At 42.5% G+C, this 18,562-nt stretch overlaps 1 protein-coding gene across 1 annotated transcript in view; it reads right to left on the bottom strand.

Moving 5' to 3' along the window:
* Positions 1–1,468: 1,468 nt before the first annotated feature.
* LOC132819559 (uncharacterized protein C2orf73-like) overlaps positions 1,469–18,562 on the bottom strand; it is a 102,135-nt gene continuing 85,041 nt past the window's right edge. Inside the window, 2 exon segments of the mRNA XM_060831127.1 lie at positions 1,469–1,603; positions 13,595–13,963. Coding sequence (XP_060687110.1) covers positions 1,469–1,603; positions 13,595–13,963 — 504 coding nt within the window.

Here is an 18,562-nt window from a genome sequence, read left to right as displayed (position 1 = left end):
TGAGCCACTAAGTGAAGAGTCAGTGAAGCCTTGCAGCAAATTTCATGCTCAAAGACAGTGCAGCAATCTATGATTCCCAGAAGATCTGGCCTAACCCATGAGACACAGCTTTGAAGAAGTCAATCCTATGTTGTAGAGGAAAGTGATTTCAACAGCTTGGCGTTTAACCTTGTATGCTGTAGTGTTTGAAGTGCGCATCTAAATAGTTATTGAATGAATTGAGTTTTACACCTTCTACACCCTTTTAGGCATGAGTTCCAAATATTCATGACTCTCAGGGTGAAAATATTTTCCACAAATCCCCTCTACACTTTCTACTCCTTGCTTTAAAACTGTAGCTTCTTGTTATCAACATCTTTACTAAGGGGAAATATTTCTCCCTATCCATATTGTTCATAACTTTGTACTGTTATCTGTGCTTTGGATAGTTTGACCAGTTTATGTATTAAAAACTTAACCCAAGTGCTCAAGTCAGTGAGTCAGACAAAGGGACACAGAATTGAATTTGTGGTTCAGCTCTGATTTTATTAACAAAATATTCTTTATTAAAAACACTATGTGAGTATTTCCCAAATTCCCACAATATTTACTCTCTATCCACCTCCAGATGTTTTAGAAAGGATATTACCTGCAACAATCCATAGAAGGCTGTTGAAATCACTTTCCTCTACAACATAGGAGTGGAATGGAATTAGAATTAGAATTAGTTTTATTGTCACGTACTCAAATGTGTCTAGTAAAAAGTGTATAATTTGCCACTTACGTTGCCATCTTGGGTAAAAGGTCCCTAGATACAGTTTCTTCAGTTACAGTTCTTAGAAAAATAAAGAATTATTGCACATTTTATGAATTTTATGCAATTAAAATGGAAAACAAATGTTCAGTACAACGGTCTTCCAACCAAATCCATGCTGGCACCTAGCCTCTAGTCCACAGCAAGACTTGACTCTAGATTATGCTAGGTTTCAACTCAGGGTTCACAAGGCCGGGAGATCACTCTGGAATCACCTTGAGACCAGATCTCTACACTGAGGCCACACCAGTCCAATAGACTGCCCCAATGGGCTGCTGGGAGATCACCACGCTAAGCCAAGAGACTGCCATGCTGGGCCAACAGGCCTCCACGCCAGTTCAAGAGGACACCTTGTTAGGTCTAAGCAGAAGCTGGGAGTTCAGAGGACGAGATTTCAGAGTTTGGAGGCTAGGAGTTCTGAGACCGTGAGGTTGGAGGTCTTGAGTTTGGAGGTCGTGAGGTCATGATTTTTGAGGCCACAGTGTTGGAGGTCATGAGTTCTGAGGCTTGGAGGTCTGAGGCCAGGAGGATGAGAAGATAAAAGAGCAGAAAAAAAAGACAAAAGAGTAAAAAGAGAAAACAAAAGGCCTCCACGCCAGGCCAAAAGGATGCCTGAGATCGAAGCAGAGGCCATGAGGTCAGAGGCTGGAAGGTCCGAAGCCACGGGTTCAGAGGCTAGGACTTCCGATGCTGTGAGGTCGAAGGCCGTGAGACACTGAAGCTGCAGGATTGGAGGTTGTGTGTTCTGAGGTTGAAGGCCACGAGTTCCGAGGTTGGGATGTCAGAGGTCATGTGGTCCAAGGCCGGAGGCTGAGAAGAGGAAAGAACAGAAGAGAAATAAAAGACAGAAAAAAAAGGCAAAACAAAATAAAAGGAATGGATAGAGCAGATGTTCTCTGGCGAAAGCATCCTACTCCAACACCATCTTGATTGGACCAAAATCCATTACTAGTATCCAGCATGGTGAAATGTTTTGCCCATGAGTCCTGCATCCTCATGGTTTTAGGGCTAGTCACTACTGTCAGTGTGTGATTATGGTGGTTTAATTTAACTCCTTGTAATTGATGGTGAGCTGCCAAAGCCATCCAGTTTATCCACCAGTCATATTGGTGAGTCATTGGTCGAAGCTTTAGTGTATAGGGCATTTAGCATTAACAAGCTGCTAATGACATAGGTCACTTGCCCCTCTGCCTGCTTGGAGAAACTGTATTGGTTTTGTAGCTTTGGGTGCAGTTCACCTAGAACTGCCTCTATATAACTGCAGTCATGTTTGTCAGTGGCAAACATACATTTGTGGTTGATGAGAACTGCTTGTGCTGCTGGGTCCTCAGTCATTTCAGTGTGCTTAATCCACAGTTCCTCCAACGTACAAATTCATTGTGTATATGTGTGTGTTGCAATCTCTGCTGGGTCTTCATCAAACTTGGGCATTTGCCAAATACAATTGGCTGGCTCAAAAAATAAATTACACTTCCTCATAAGATCCAAACCTAAAATGTGCTCTGCATCTATATAGAGATTAAGCAACAATTTAATAAGTTCTGCCTCTATCCCACCCTATAGTGTCGAGGGAATATACCCAGAAGAATTTTCTTATGGATGTGCCATGTGTTAAGAAAATGTCTGGTCATTCTGGACTCCACTCTGTCCCACGAGAAGTCAACAGTCTGGCCTTCCACCTTGCCATCGACCAAGGGCCATCCCACACTGTCCCATCTGGTGTTGCACACCTACGGAGGAGAGGTGCAGCTCCATCACGCTTTAGGGAGTGTATCCAGCTGGGGGTATAAGGAGTTAGACAGTAGAATTTCCTTCACTAATTTTGACTACATGATCTCCTTACCAAATTAACTGCCGCTTGCCTCTTTGGTTCTTCCAGCAGTATGGACAGGGATCGTGACCCTGGCTCTGTGGCAGAGCTGACTGCCTGGGTACCCTGCAATCCTTGTGAAGTGACCTGTGTCTCCACAATTGTGACATTTCCTTTGAAGTAGCTGCTGGTGCCCTGAACCTCTCTGCTGCTGATCCCTATTTCTCACCGCAGGCATACGGCGGTGAACAAACAGGCCAACAGCATCAGGAGATGGAGAAGTCATGAGGTATAACCCTTCTTCAGAACTGGATGTGGGAGTAGGGGCAGCTACAGGTAAGGGGGGAGAGTGGGGGGTGTTGCGGACAGTAGCAGAATAGTGAAGTAGTGATAGGTGAACACAGGTAGTGGTCGATAGTGGGAATGAATCCGGTTAATGGCTGGATGGAAAGGTCAATAGATGGAATTGAATGGAGGAAGCAGGGCTGGAAAGGGAGCAGGGGATAGATGGGAAGGTTTGAAATGTTGACTCCTCCACCTCCTGATGCTGGCTTGCTGTATTCTTCCAGCATTCTGTTTGTCTACTTTGGATTCCAGCATCTGCAGGTTTTTTGTCTCTATACAGAGGAGAATGGCTCTGATAATACCTCCCTTGTTTTGGTCACCCCCTTTGTCCCTCCACAAGGGACTGGAGTTTGGGGCTTTTACTGGATGCATTTCTCCCTTGTCTGCTTTGGAGTGTCTGATTCAAGAATCTCTTTCTCCCAAGCATGGGACATCCTCCGGATCAGCCATTGTTCTGTGTAGGTGTTGTCACTGGGATCACTGTTTCAGTGGCCAATTCGCCCTGTTTTATGGTGTCAGCACAGTCTGAACACTCCTGTGAAGTGTCCATAGGCACCAGGCAAATGCAATTAGGTATTCACCCTTTTGCTGCCTACACGTTTTTCATCCTTGCATGGGTCTTCCTTATTGTATTCTACAGCAGCAAGCCTACAACTCCCCATGTCCCAAATTCTGACGATTGCATAGAGTCATAGAGAAGTACAGCACAGAAACAGATCCTTTGGTCCATGCTGACCAGATATCCCAACCCAATCTAGTCCCACCTGCCAGGACTCAGCCCATATCCCTCCAAACCCTTCCTATTCATATACACATCCAAATGCCTTTTAAATGTTGCAATTGTACCAGCTTCCACCACTTCCTCTGGCTGCTCATTCCATACATGTACCACCCTCTGCATGAAAAGGTTGCCCTTTAGGTCTCTTTTATATCTTTCCCCTCTCACCTTAAACCTATGCCTTCTAGTTCTGGACTCCCCGACCTCAGGGAAATGATTTTATCTGTTTACCCTATCCATGCCCCTCATAATTTTGTAAACCTCTATAAGGTCACCCCCTCAGCCTCCGAAGCTCCAGGGAAAACAGCCCCAGCCTGTACAGCCTCTCCCTATAGCTCAAATCCTTCAATCCTGGCAACATTCTTGTAAATCTTTTCTGAACCCTTTCAAGTTTCATAACATCTTTCCGATAGGAAGAAGACCAGAATTGCATGCAATTTTCCAACAGTGGTCTAACCAATGTCCTGTACAGCCGCAACATGACCTCCTAACGTCTGTACTCAGTACTCTGACCAATAAGGAAAGCATAACAAATGCCTTCTTCACTATCCTACCTACCTGCGACTCCACTTTCAAGGAGCTATGAACCTATACTCAGAGATCTCTTTGTTCAGCAACACTCCCTAGGACCTTACCATTAAGTGCATAATTTCTGCTAAGATTTGCTTTCCCAAAATGCAGCACCTCACATTTATCTGAATTAAACTCCATCAGACACTTCTCAGCCCATTGGCCCATCTGATATTGATCCTGTTGTAATCTGAGGTAACCTTCTTCGCTGTCCACTACACCTCCAATTTTGATGTCATCTGCAAGCTTACTAACTATACCTCTTATGCTCACATCCAAATCAGTCAGCTGACGTCAAGCTCACTGGTCTATAGTTCCCTGGCTTGTGCTTACCACCCTTCTTAAACATTGGCACCACATTAGCCAATCTCCAGTCTTCCGGCACATCACCTGTGACTATCGATGTTACAAATGTCTCAAGAGGCCCAGCGATCACTTACCTCATTTCAGACAGTGTTCTAGGGTATACCTGATCAGGTCCTGGGGATTTATCCATCTTGATGCATTTCAAGACATCCAACACTTTCTCTTCTGCAATATGTACATTTTTCAAGATGTCACCATCTATTTCCCTATATTCTATATCTTCAATGTCCTTTTCCACAGTAAATACTAATGCAAAATACTCGCTTAGTATCTCCCCCATTTTCTGTGGCTCTGCACAAAGGCTACCTTGCTGATCTTGGAGGGGCCCTATTCTCTCCCTAGTTACTCTTTTGTCCTTAATGTATTTGTAAAAACCCTTTGGATTCTCCTTAATTCTATTTGCCAAAGCTATCTTATGTCCCCTTTTTGCCCTCCTGATTTCCCTCTTAAGTATACTCCTACTTCCTTTATAATCTTCTAAGGATTCACTCAATCTATCCTGTCTATAAAATCTGATTGAAGATTTGTAGCTCGGGTATCCGTTGTTGTGGTTCTGCTCGCCGAGCTGGAAGTTTTTGCTGCAAACGTTTTGTTCCCTGGCTAGGGAACATCATCAGTGCTGTTGGAGCCTCGTGTGAAGCGCTGCTTTGATGTTTCTTCCGGTATTTATAGTGGTTTGTTCTTGCCGCTTCCGGGTGTCAGTTTCAGCTGCAGTGATTTGTATGTGGGGTCCAGGTCGATGTGTACTTATGAAAGTAACCACCCCAACACACACAAACGAAGCTGCATCAGGACACTATTCAAAAGGGCCACAACACACTGCAGTACACCAGAACTGCGAAAAGAGGAAGAGGAACATCTATACAAGGTATTCGCCAAAAACGGATACCCACGCAACTTTATCACCAGATGCCTAAGAGATAGACCGAGGAACGAGGACATGCCACAACCAAAAGGACTAGCCACTCTACCATACGTCAGGAGCGTCTCAGAACTGACAGCCAGACTACTGCGACCCTTAGGACTCATAACAGCACACAAGCCAACATCCACGCTCAGACAACAACTCACTAGAACAAAGGACCCAATACCCAGCATGAGCCAAACTAACGTAGTTTACAAAATACCATGCAAGGACTGCACAAAACACTATATAGGACAAACAGGAAGACAGCTAACAATCCGCATCCATGAACATCAGCTAGCCACAAAACGACACGACCAGCTATCTCTAGTAGCCATACACTCAGACAACCAGCAACATGAATTTGACTGGGAAAACACCACTATCATAGGACAAGCCAGACAGAGAACAGCCAGAGAATTCCTAGAAGCATGGCATTCATCCCCAAACTCCATCAACAGACACATTGACCTGGACACCATATACAAACCACTACAGCTGAAACTGACACCCGGAAACGGCAAGAACATCCATCAACAGACACATCGACCTGGACCCCACATACAAATCACTGCAGCTGAAACTGACACCCGGAAGCGGCAAGAACAAACCACTATAAATACCGGAAGAAACATCAAAGCAGCGCCTAACACGAGGCTCCAACAGCACTGATGATGTTCCCTAGCCAGGGAACGAAACGTTTGCAGCAAAAACTTCCAGCTCGGCGAGCAGAACCACAACTATCCTGTCTATACCTGACATACACTTCCTTAATTTTCTTAACCAAACCCTCAATTTCTTTAGTCATCCAGAATTCCCTATACCTACCAGCCTTGCCTTTCATCGTAACAGGAGTATACTTTCTCTGGATTCTCGTTATCTCATTTCTGAAGGCTTCCCATTTTCCAGCCATCCTTTTACCTGCGAACATCTGCCCCAGTTAGCTTTTGAAAGTTCTTGCCTAATACCATCAAAATTGGCCTTTCTCCAATTTAGAACTTCAACTTTTAGATCTGGTCTATCCTTTTCCATCATTGTTTTAAATCTAATAGAATTATGGTTGCTGGCCCCAAAGTGCTCCCCCACTGACACCTCAGTCACCTACCCTGCCTTATTTCCCAAGAGTACGTCAAGTTTTGTACCTTCTCTACTAGGTACATCCACATACTGAATCAGAAAATTTTCTTGTACACACTTAACAAGTTCCTCTCCATCTAAACCCTTAACACTATGGCAGTCCCAGTCTATGTTTGCAAAGTTAAAATCCTGAAGCACAACCAGCCTATTATTCTTACAAATAGCTGAGATCTCCTTACAGATTTGTTTCTCAATTTCCCTCTGACTATTAGGGGGTCTATAATACAATCCCAATAAGGTGATCATCCCCCTCTTATTTCTCATTTCTACCCAAATAACTTTCCTGGGCAGGAATATCATCCCTCAGTACAGCTGTAATGTTATCCCTTATCAAAAATGCCACTCCCCCTCCTCTCTTGCCTCCCTTTCTATCCTTCCTGTAGCATTTGTATCCTGAAATATTAAGGCAGAACGGAATGCGGGACTCAGGCACATTAACATTCATTTTACCTCTCGACATTGTCAAGCCCATGGAGAACCCTTTGTTGGTGATTGCTATTGATAAACATATGTGCGTCAGCTATGGGTTAAAATCTTTTTTGCTATCTTCAATTGCAACATTGTAAACAGGATTATATAAATTATTGAATTACTGTTCTGGCCATCCTTATGGGTTGTGGTAAGTTTGTTCATTGAGGGAGGGTAAGATCCTGGGACTGTCAAAGGACCTACTCCCACTGGAAAAGAAGGGGGTCCCCAATCTCGCCACTCTCAAAATATATATCCCATAAACGTGATTCCATCTGATTTTATTATTCCAAATGTGCATATTATTTCCCTTTGCATGGAAAGTTGGGACTTTTAATTTTTCAATCTCGCACTGGCATTTTGAATGGTCCGCAGTGTAGCTTTGTTTTCTTTGCCTGTCTGGTGCAGGACTCTGAGCACAGCCTGTCAGTCTTTGCATTTCTCGTTCGGCTCGTTAATAGCTCTTTAGGCTGCACCCCAATCACTGACCGTGTCTGCTCCTCCTGGTACCTTCTATCACTCTGGGTCTGAAACTGTGTAAAGTGTACCTCATTCATCTGGTTCCTCTTCTCCTGCTCTAATGCTTTGCCTCTTACTTCCTCCAGCCCTTATTTAGCTTCACTTTCTCCCATTCTCTACCTCTCAGCTGTTCCATGCAGCTGACTATCACCATAGTCTTGCTGAGTTTTAAAGCATGTTCCTGTTCAGCCTTCTGTGCCACCTCCCAGCATTTTTGTCCCATGGGTCCCGGACTCAATATTTGCTCACTGCAATGGTCGACCCACCTGGGCCACTTCTTATTTTGATACTTTGTTATCTCATCCACTCTGGGCTTTGTGACATTTCTCCTATTGTCTCCTTCTAATTTTCTGTTTCCTCATTCCCTCTCTCATGGGTCCCTGATCCTATATTAACTGCTTTTTTGCTTGTCTACACATCTGTGTCCCCAATTCTTTTCATTGTCCCTTACCTTTTGGGTTCCTGAGCTTACTCTAGTTTCTCTGTATCCATGTGGGTTCCTGACCCCATTATCTGGATTCTTACCACCATATGGGTCCTCTGACCCCGTATTCCATTTCCTTTCCTCTGTTTTCTACAGGACCCGATCCTGTACTAGCCTTTGCTAGATTTCCTGTTCCTGTACTAACTTTGGCTGTCTTTCTCATGTTACAATCACTTAGTTTAAGGCCCAATCACTGGTCGTAAACTTTCACATTCTTTCACCCGCTAGAATCCTGACCATCATATGGGCAGCTGCTCACTTAATTCAAGCTTAGGCTGGATGTCCAAGAGTTCAAGGCTGGTGTGATTCGACTTTGGAAGTTATACAAACACTTTTAAACAAAGCCACCCAGGGAAGCCAATGTTGTCTGTGCTTTGGACGTGCCAAGGGATTTTAGTATCACAAACACTTTACCAAGCACTCTTGATGGTAAGGCAGTCAAAGAGACTCATAATTCTGGTAACAATTCAACTCGATTTTAGGAACAAAATATTCATTATTAAAACCATTGTGTGAGCACTTCCCAAATTCCTACAATAGTTATTCTCTACTTAGCTCTATCCATATGAGAAAGGATATAATACCCGCAACAATCCATGTGTTTGAACTGGGTCGTTGAAACTTCCTTCACCTGAAACACAGAGCTGGCTCTCTTTCATCAAGGTGGATCTTGCATGTCAGGGCAGATCTTCCCTTGAGTCTTCTGCCACAAGTCTTGCTATGAGTAATCCTGGCAAGTTTTCACTGAGTGGCTGGCTTCCAGATATCCCCCCCCCCCCCCCCTCGTCCTGGACCTTCCAGAATGATTTGTTGCCTTTGGCCAATAAGATCATGAGCTTGGTTCATATCATCCAAGGTGTTTGCACTAACACCCTTCACATAAATTGGGAACAGATATTCTCAGGGAAATGCAACCCTTCACTGTTGCTGCTCCAGCAAGTGCTAAGAGTAGATACTCAGGCAGTCAAGATCAGAACGTCTGATCAATAATTCTCCAATACACAACTCTCAGCCTGATTGTAACTAGTTCCCCTTGAACCTTTGTAACCTCTTTGATCTTGGTTTCCACTGTTCTCTGTTGCTGATTGCTACTATTTAATTTGTAGATAGGCCAACTAGAGGGGAGGCCATATTGGATTTGGTGCTTAGTAATGAACTAGGTCAGGTGTCAGATCTCTCAGTGGGAGAGCATTTTGGTGACAAGTGATCACAACTCCCTGACCTTTACTATAGTCATGGAGAGGGATAGGAGCAGATAGTATGGGAAAGTATTTAATTGGGGAAGGGGAAATTACAATGCTATTAGGCAGGAACTGTGGAACATAAATTGGGAACAGATATTCTCAGGGAAATGCATGACAGAAATGTGGAGGTTGTTTAGGGAGCACTTGCTGCGATTGCTGGATAGCTTTGTCCTACTGAGGCAAGGAAGGGATGGTAGGATTAAGGAACCTTCGATGACAAGAAATGTGGAACTAAGAGGAAGAAGGAAGCTTACTTAAGGTTGAGGAAGCAATGATCAGACAGGGCTCTAGAGGGTTACATGGTAGCCAGGAAGGAACTGAAGAATAGACTCAGGAGAGCTAGAAAGGGGCATGATATAACCTTGGTAAGTAGAATTAAGGAAAACCTCAAGGCTTTCTACATTTATATGAGGAACAAGAGGATGGCCAGTGTGAGAGTAGAGTCAATAGGGGATAGTGGAGGAAACTTGTGCTGGAGTGGCAGGAGGTAGACGAGGTCGTTAATGAATACTTTGCTTCAATATTCACTAGTGAGAGGGACCTTGTCATTTGTGAGAACAGTGTGAATCAGGCTGATATGCTCAAACAGGTTAATGTTAAGAAGGAGGATGTGCTGGAAATGTTGAAAAACATGAGGATAGATAAGTACCCTGGGCCAGATGGGATATACCCAAGGTTACCACAGGAATGGAGGGAAGAGATTTTTGGTGATGATCTTTGCATTCTTACTGTCCACTGGAGTAATGCCAGATGATTGGAGGGTGACAAATGTTATACCCTTGTAAAAGAAAGGGAATAGGGATAACCCTGGGATTATGTTGGTAGTGGGCAAATTATTGGAGATGATTCTGAGAGACAGGATTTATGATTATTTGGAAAAGCATAGTTTAGTTGGAGATAGTCAGCATGAGGGATAGGATGCTTCACAAGCCTTACTGAATTCTTTGAGGATGTGACAAAACACACTGATGAAGGTAGAGTAGTGGATATGGTGTATATGAATTTTAGTAAGACGTTTGATCCAGCTCCCCATGGTAGGTCATTCAGAAAGTAAGGAGACATGGGATACTAGGAAATTTGGTTGTCTGGACACAGAATTGGCTGGTCCATAGAAGACAGAGGGTAGTAGTAGATGAAAAATATTCAACCTGGAGCTGGGTAACCAGTGGTGTTCCACAGGCATCTGTTCTGGGACTTCTGCTCTTTGAAATTTTTATAAATAACTTGGATGAAGAAGGGTGGGTTAGTAAGTTTGCCAATGACACAAAGGTTGGTGGAGTTGTGGATAGTGTGGACAGCTGTTGTAGGTTGCAACAGCACATTGACAGCATGCAGAGCTAGGCTGAGAAGTGACAGATGGAGTTCAACCTAGAAAAATGTGAAGTGATTTGGAAGGTTGAATTTGAATGCAGATTACAGGTTAAAGGCAGGATTCTTGACAGTATGGAGGAACAGAGGGATCTTGGGGTCAATGTCCATAGAACCCTCAAAGTTGCCAACCAAATTGATAGGGTTGTTAAGAAGGCATATGGTGTGTTGGCTTTCATTAGTAGAGAGTTTGAGTTTAAGAGCCACAAGATTATGCTGCAGCTCAATAAAACCCTGTTTAGACTACATTTGGAAAATTGTGTTCAGTTCTGGTCGCCTCATTATGGGAAGGATGCAAAAACATTTGAGTGGATGCAGATGAGATTTACCAGGCTGCCTGGACTGGAGGGCGTGTCTTATGAAGAAAGGTTTAGGGAGCTAGGGCTTTTCTCATTGATGTGAACAAGGCTGAGAGGTGACCTGATAGAGTTGTACAAGATGATGAGAGGCATAGATAGAGTAGATAACCAGAGACTTTTTCCCAGTGCAGAAATGGCTATCACAAGGGGTCATTTAAGGTGATTGGAGGAAGGTTTAGGGGAGATGTCAGAGGCAAGTACTTCACACAGAGTGGTGGCACATGGAATGCATTGCCAACAGTGGTAGTAGAGTCAGATACATTAGGGACATTTAAGCAACTCTTGGATGGGCACATAGATGACAGTAAAATGAAGGTACATAGGTTAGTTTGATCTTAGAGTAGGATAAAAGGTCGGCGCAACATCGAGGGCCAAAGGGCCTTTCCTGTTCTGTTCTGTTCTATTCCTATGTTTTCATTTAGATTGGCCAATTTTCTGTCAAGCCTGCTTTTTCCCAGCTGTGAGTCAATTTAAAATGTCCACATTTGGGCCCATGGCCACTTGACTACTATACACTTTGTTCAGGTCTCCCCACAGCCTTCTCGGTTCTGAGGAAAACAATCCAGCCTGTCAAGAATGAAGCAAAGAAACATGGATGCTGGAGATCCAAAACAAAAATGAAATTGCTGGCGAAACCCAGCAGGACTGGCAGCATCTGTGGAGAAAAAGCAGAGCCAACATTTCAAGCCCAGTGACCCTTCTTCAGAACTGAAAGAATTCTGAACTGAGCTGAATCCATTCTGAAGGGTCACTGGTCTAAAAATATTAACTCTGTTTTCTCTCCAAGATGCTCCAGATATGCTGAGTGTCTCCAGTAATTTCTGTTTCTGTCTCAACCTATCTAGCCTCTCTGAGTATTGGTGAGTAAATTGGATGTGCACATACTATTATATATCCTGGTTTTCCTCCTTACAGAAAATAAATTCAGATCAGGCACAAAGCAGGCTGCTATTTTACCATTTAATGCTACCAAACAAGTTGGGTTTTTCCCTCACCACTCCAGTAGGGAATGTTTAGCATAGAAGAAACCAGTTCTATGATTCCAGAAATGGCATGTAACATAAACTTTTAAAAAATTATTCTTCATAGATGTAGTTGGCACCGACTGGGCCAGCATCTCTTACTTATTCGTTGTTGCCTTTGAGAAAGTGATGGTATCCTGCTTTCTTGAACTTCCACACAATGTTGTTAAATGCATTCCAAATCTTATAGCTTTGGTATATGCTCCAAGCTTTATTCTGGAAGATTTTGCAGGTTTGATGAACTTTGTTGTACCTGAATCCAACATCCACGCTGATGTTGTGTGTACCACCCAATTTTATTCTTATTGCAATTCTTTGAAGCAAAATGAAAACCGAAAGGCTTAGTCAGTTATTTTAGGGGGCGCATAAGAGTGAACCACATTGCTTTGCGTCTGCAGTTGCATGTAGGTCAAATTGGATATGTTCACAAGTTTTCTTATCTGAAGGGCATTAGTAAACTACTGATTTTGTCATAATATGCAGCTACACAGTCACAATTGCGAACAGAAACATTTAATATTTAATATTTATTTCATTTTCCAAAAACTGATTTCAAATTTACAAACTGGCATTAGTTGGGTCCAAAACTCAACCTAAAACATGTGATTGTTTTAATATTGGATTACAAATGACCTCATGGGACCTAATATTTGGGGCACTATGTGAGTGCTTCATATGCTAATTTCAAAAAAGGTGCATTGAAATTGAAGTTGATAGTTTATGCAATTCTAATCACAAAAGGAACCATGCATTTTTTAACTGTGTGCTGTTGAGGTACATGTGGAACTACAGCACCTAATGCTAAGAATAATTAGTTAATTCCTGTTTTTAATATCTCAACCTTCCAGCACTATTTCACATTTGTGATTGCAATTTTTTACACTACCACATAAGAATATAATGCATAAGTCAGAGTTACAGATATTCTGTATGGCAGGTCTGTTCCTACTCAGGACACAATACAGCAGCAATGACAGTGTATACAAGAATAATGAAAATATTCAATTTAAAATTAAGCCAGAATTTTTGAATGCTTCGTACTGCTGATAAAATACAGAGAAGCACAGGCCCATGAGCAAAGCTGCAGCTGGCAACAATACATAAATAGCCACAGTAGCCAGCTCATTTAGCGACAATAAAGTATTGGAATAATTTATTGGTACTCCAACAATAAAGTTTAAGCAAAGTTAACCAGATTATACATTTATCATGCATTTTTTGTACAATGATGATAGTTAAGAAGATTAAACTACTGAATAACCCTGCCATTTAAAATAAAACAAATTATATACTTTTTTAAGTGCTGACTGCTGCCAGTGCTTGTTTAATGTTTTGTTGCTGATTGTAACATGTTAACAATTAGCTTGAGACACAAAGCTCCCTGTCGGAAGTGATTGACACAAAGGTGTGCTAACAGTTGTACTAACATGGCTACATTTTGATTTTGTTGTTGATGTAAGATCCAGAGCAACTTGCTGATGTTCACTGAGTCTTCTGTGGACTTCATCTGTCTGTGACCATAAGCTGTTTTGTCCTTCAGTAAGAATTCTGGGATAAGCCTTGGCTGCTTATTCAGGGTCTGGTTTTGATAAGCAAGTTCCAGAACAAAGCATCTGTTGAAAATTCATTGAGCCGGGCTTGGGTGAGGCTAATATGTCTTCCCCCACATTTCCTTTTTCTTCTTTTAACTGTTCCAGTGAATGTGACCCTTCAGTAACCAGGAATGCCTTTCCTCCTCTGGGAGCTATCTTTCCACTCTGTGAGTTTATCTGTGCGCACACAAAGGCTCCATGACGCTAGAAAAGGAAACAAATTCGGCTTTAACAAGCAGAACACAAGCATCTACTGGATGCAGCTGTGGGCTGAGTTCATTTATTAGCTCAAGTGCTGGCACTGGCTTGCTTCTCCCACTCCACTGGCCATCAACCATAGCTCAGTTATCTACATGCTGCAGATAATGGATATTCTGTCAGCTCAATTTATTCATGAAACTAAACAACAATGGAAAGTATTAAGATTTTGGCTCAGAAACAACTAAAAGAATAAGACTCTTATTCTGTTACAATTTGAATCCATTTATTATTTATTACTCAAATGCATGTGACTAGAATATTACACTGGTGTGCTTGATCTTAATTATTTCTTGTCTTGCAGCAAGGATATGATTTGGTTACACGTTAATTATATTGTGGGCTGACAGATGTAGAATTTTGATAATTTTTTCTTCTAGGACACTTCATACAAGCAGGAATCAAATACATGCATTAGAAGAATAAAGAGGCTGCTCCTGCAACTCTTCTAATGCTATGAGGAGATACATGAGAGTGACTAGCTTTCTGATTTTCCCTCCCTCCCCTTAGAGCCAAATGACTTCAGAATTGTATGACAACTTATTTTAATCACTTTTTAAAAATTCAATCAAGGGACGTAACCATCATTGGCTGGGCCAGCATTTATTGCTCATCCCTAGTTGCCTTTTAGAAGGTAGCATTTTGAACAGCTGCAGTCTATTTGGTGTAGGTACACCAACAATCCCATGAGAGAGGGAATTCCAGGATTTTGACCCAATGACACTGATGGAACCTTGATATATTTCCAAGTTAGGGTGGTGAGTAGTTCAGAGGGGAGCTTACAGGTGAAATATCTGCTGCCCTTGTCTTTCTAGGTTATTGTCATGGTTTTGGAAGATGCTGTTTAGTTTAGAAAATTTCTGCATTGTATCTTGTAAATGGTACACACATCTGCTACTGAGCTTCAGTGGAAGAAGTGGATGTGGTATCAAACAAGCCTGCTGTTATGTCCTGGATAGTGCAAGCTTCTTGAATGTTGTTGGTGTTGCACTCATTCAAGCAGGTGGGGAATATTCCATCACACTCTTGATGTGTACCTTGCAGATAGTGGACAGGCTTTGGGGATTCAGGAGGTGAGTTACTCATTGGAAGATTCCTAGCATCAGACCTGCTCTTGTTGCCACTGTAATAACATGACGAGTCCAGTTCAGTTTTTGGCTAATGGTAACCGACAATGGAGGATAGTGAGGGATTCAGTCCTGGTGAAGCCATTGAATGTCAAGGGGCGATCGTTAGATTCTCTCTTGTGAGAGATGATTGCCTGGCACTTGTGCAGTAGGAATATTATTTGTCACTTGTCAGCCCAAAACTATGTATTGTCCAGATCTTGCTGCATTTGGCAGTATCTGAGGAGTTGCGAATGGTACTGAATGTTGAGCAGTCATCAGTGAACATTCCCATTTCTGACTAATGATGTAGTGAAGGTCATTGCTGAAGCAGCTGAAGATGGTTGGACCAATGATAATCCCCTGAGGAATCCCTACAAATATGTACTGGAGCTGAGATGATTGACCTCCAACGACCATAGCCATTTTCTTTGTGCCAGCAGAGAGTTTTCCTTCTGATTCCTATTAACTCCACTTTTGTGAGAGTTCCTTCATGTAACAGTCCCATCAAATGTGGCCTTGATGTCAAAGGCAGTCACTCCTACCTCATTTCTGGAATTTAGCTCTTTTGTCCACATTTGGACAAAGCCTGTAATGAGGTCAGGAGCTGAGTGGCCCTGGCGGAAGCCAAACTGAGCATTAGTGAGCAGGGTATTGCTAAGCAAGTATTTCTTGATAGCACTTATGGAAAATATCTTTTGTCACTTTATTGATGATGAACAGTAGACTGATGTGGCTGTAATTGGGTGGGTTGGATTTGGCCTGTTTATTGTGTACAGATCATACCTGGGCAATTTTCTACCTGGTTAGCTAAATGCCAGTGTTGTAACTGTATTGAAACAGCTTGGCTAGGGGTGTAGCAAGTTCTACATACTATTGTTGGAATGTTGTCAGGACCCATAGCCTTTGCAAAATCCAGCACCTCCAATCATTTGTCGATAACATGTGGACTAAATTGAATTAGCTGAAGACTTGCAGGTGTGATGCTGGGGACCTGTGGAGGAGGCCAAAATAGATCATGAACTCAACACATCTCGCTGCAATTTTTTATGAATGCCTCAGCTTTAATTTTTGAACTGATGCGCAAGGCTCCCTCATTGCTCAGGGTGGGATAATGTTGGAGCCTCCTCCACCAGTGAGTTGTTTAATTGGGCAAGGTGCCAAATTTGAAAATAAAAGCTGTATCCTGACCCAAACTTACTCTGAGGATGTGGGTTAGAACTCTAAATTTGAAAAGGAGCCTGTCAGCCTCACTTGCATTCAAGTTTAACTCTGGTCACTTGGCTCCTCCCATCTTATGGAATCCATCAGGTTTACTGAGATGAAGATGACGGACTCAGAAACTAAATATTTTTGCCTTTTAGTTCCAGATGCCTGCCTGCAGCCTCTATAACCTCCTTCCCCAAAGCCTCTGATCCTGCTACCAGACCATAATCTCCCTCACCACAAGACTTCCCATCTCCAGCAGCAACCTTTTGATTCCCCCTTAGCAGAGGCATCCACCAATCTCCATCCCTCATGCCCCTACCATCCTCCCTGAGGCCTATGGCCCACTGACGCCATTAGCCCTCCAATCTCACTTACACCCCAGGCCAAAATCCCTCTCAGGATTGGCAGCCCACCAAGTCTGGGAGAATCCTGAACTGAAGGTTCGTCATGAGTTTCTGATGAACCCATTCCTTGGAAGTAAAACTGGATGTAGCAAGTAGGTGGGGAAAAAAAGGGGAACTGGTACATGTAATGTACTTGCTTTGCAAAAAACATTTGATAAAAGGTACCACATAAAATGTTACTGCACAAGAGCTCGTCATGTTGGAAGTGCCATATTAATATGATTAGAGGATTGGCTGACTAACAAGAAGCACACAATCAATGAGCCAATTTCAAAATGGAAAAGAGTAATTAGTGGAATGCCATTGGATCAATGCTGAGGCTTCAACTATGTACAAATTGCCAGAAGGCAGGGCCAATTATTGTAGTACAATATTTGCAGATAATACAAAATTAGGTAGGAAAGCAAGTTGTGAGGAGGATATTAAGAATTTGCAAAGGAATATTGATTGGTTAAATTAATAGACAAAAAAAGTGAATCAAGTATAATATCAGCAAATATGAGATTGTTCACTTAGCCAGGAAGAATAGAAAAAGCAGAATAGTTAGAGTGATACTGCAAATTACTATAGTACAGGGAGATCTGAGTGTACTTGTATATAAATCACAAGAGATCAGCATTCAAGTACAGAGGGAAAGCATGTGAAATGCCTGCCTTTATTGCAAAGGGGACAATGTATGAAAATTGAAACGTCAGTCTACGTTGCACAGGCATTGGTGAAACCGCACATTGTGCATGGTGTACTTTTTGGTCACCTTATTTAAGAAGGCCATGATATTGAGGCGCCTGTGCAGGACAGGAGTGGATAAAGTTAAACATCACACAACACCAGGTTATAACCCAACAGGTTTGTTTAAAAATATAATCAAAACCTGCATCCCCATCCTAAGTGATTAAAATCTTAACAGCAATATAGGTTCGTTTAATACATTGTATCAGTTGTATGACACTTTGATCTTTTAACATAAATCCTGTGTCCTATGATCCTGCCCCACTAGTTACCTGATGAAGGAGCAATGCTCCAAAAGTTTATACTTTCAAATACACCTGTTGGACTATAAGCTATTTAAGAAGGGATCTACTAGTATTGGAAACATTTTGGCAAAGGTTCATCAAGCTGATCCCTGTAATGAAGACATTTCCTTTGAGGAAAGATTGAGAATATTTGACCTATATTCATTAAGGTGAGAAATTATGTTATTGAGATTTGACATTGTACTTGCTAAGAGGATGGACAGAATTTGTTCCCTAGAATGATCTTATCCTCTACCGGATTGAGAGTCAGTGAAAGACACGTACTGCCTCTTTTTGAGAAAGACCAATTAGACTAGCAGCATGCCTTTCTTAGGAATCAAGACTCCAGGATTGGAAATCTCCCTTACCAATCAGTTATCACACTCAACCCTAAAGGGGAGGCAGTGACTGCTGCTGGAAGAAAGAGTTCGGAGTTCAAGGATCAAAGAACAACCCAGACCAGAAGTATTGTTGGGAGGAGTTTTGGGGATGGAGTCTGTGAATGGAGGGTGGCAGTTCTCAGTGGGCATCTTTCACCCTAACAAAGTTAAGTTTCTAGGAGGCACTGAGTGCCTTTGATCAAAGGATCTCCACACTCCGGTATATTACAAGCTAACAACATAGCTGCAGTTGTTGTGCACACTGTATGGTTGTGGAAGCAGGCTGAGACCCTCCTTAGGTGGTCATAAATTGGTTTTTCAGCTGTGACTGGCAGCAGGCTAGGAATGTTGACCACAGGGCATTTGTTCATATTCTGGAAAAGGCACACAAGAGGTGAGACTCGAGTAAGCCATCATCCTGCCTAGTTAGATG

Source organism: Hemiscyllium ocellatum, chromosome 10 (assembly GCF_020745735.1).
Source record: "Hemiscyllium ocellatum isolate sHemOce1 chromosome 10, sHemOce1.pat.X.cur, whole genome shotgun sequence".
NCBI lineage: Eukaryota > Metazoa > Chordata > Chondrichthyes > Orectolobiformes > Hemiscylliidae > Hemiscyllium > Hemiscyllium ocellatum.
Note: the sequence above shows the minus strand (reverse complement) of the source record. Positions and strands in the feature narration are given on the sequence as shown.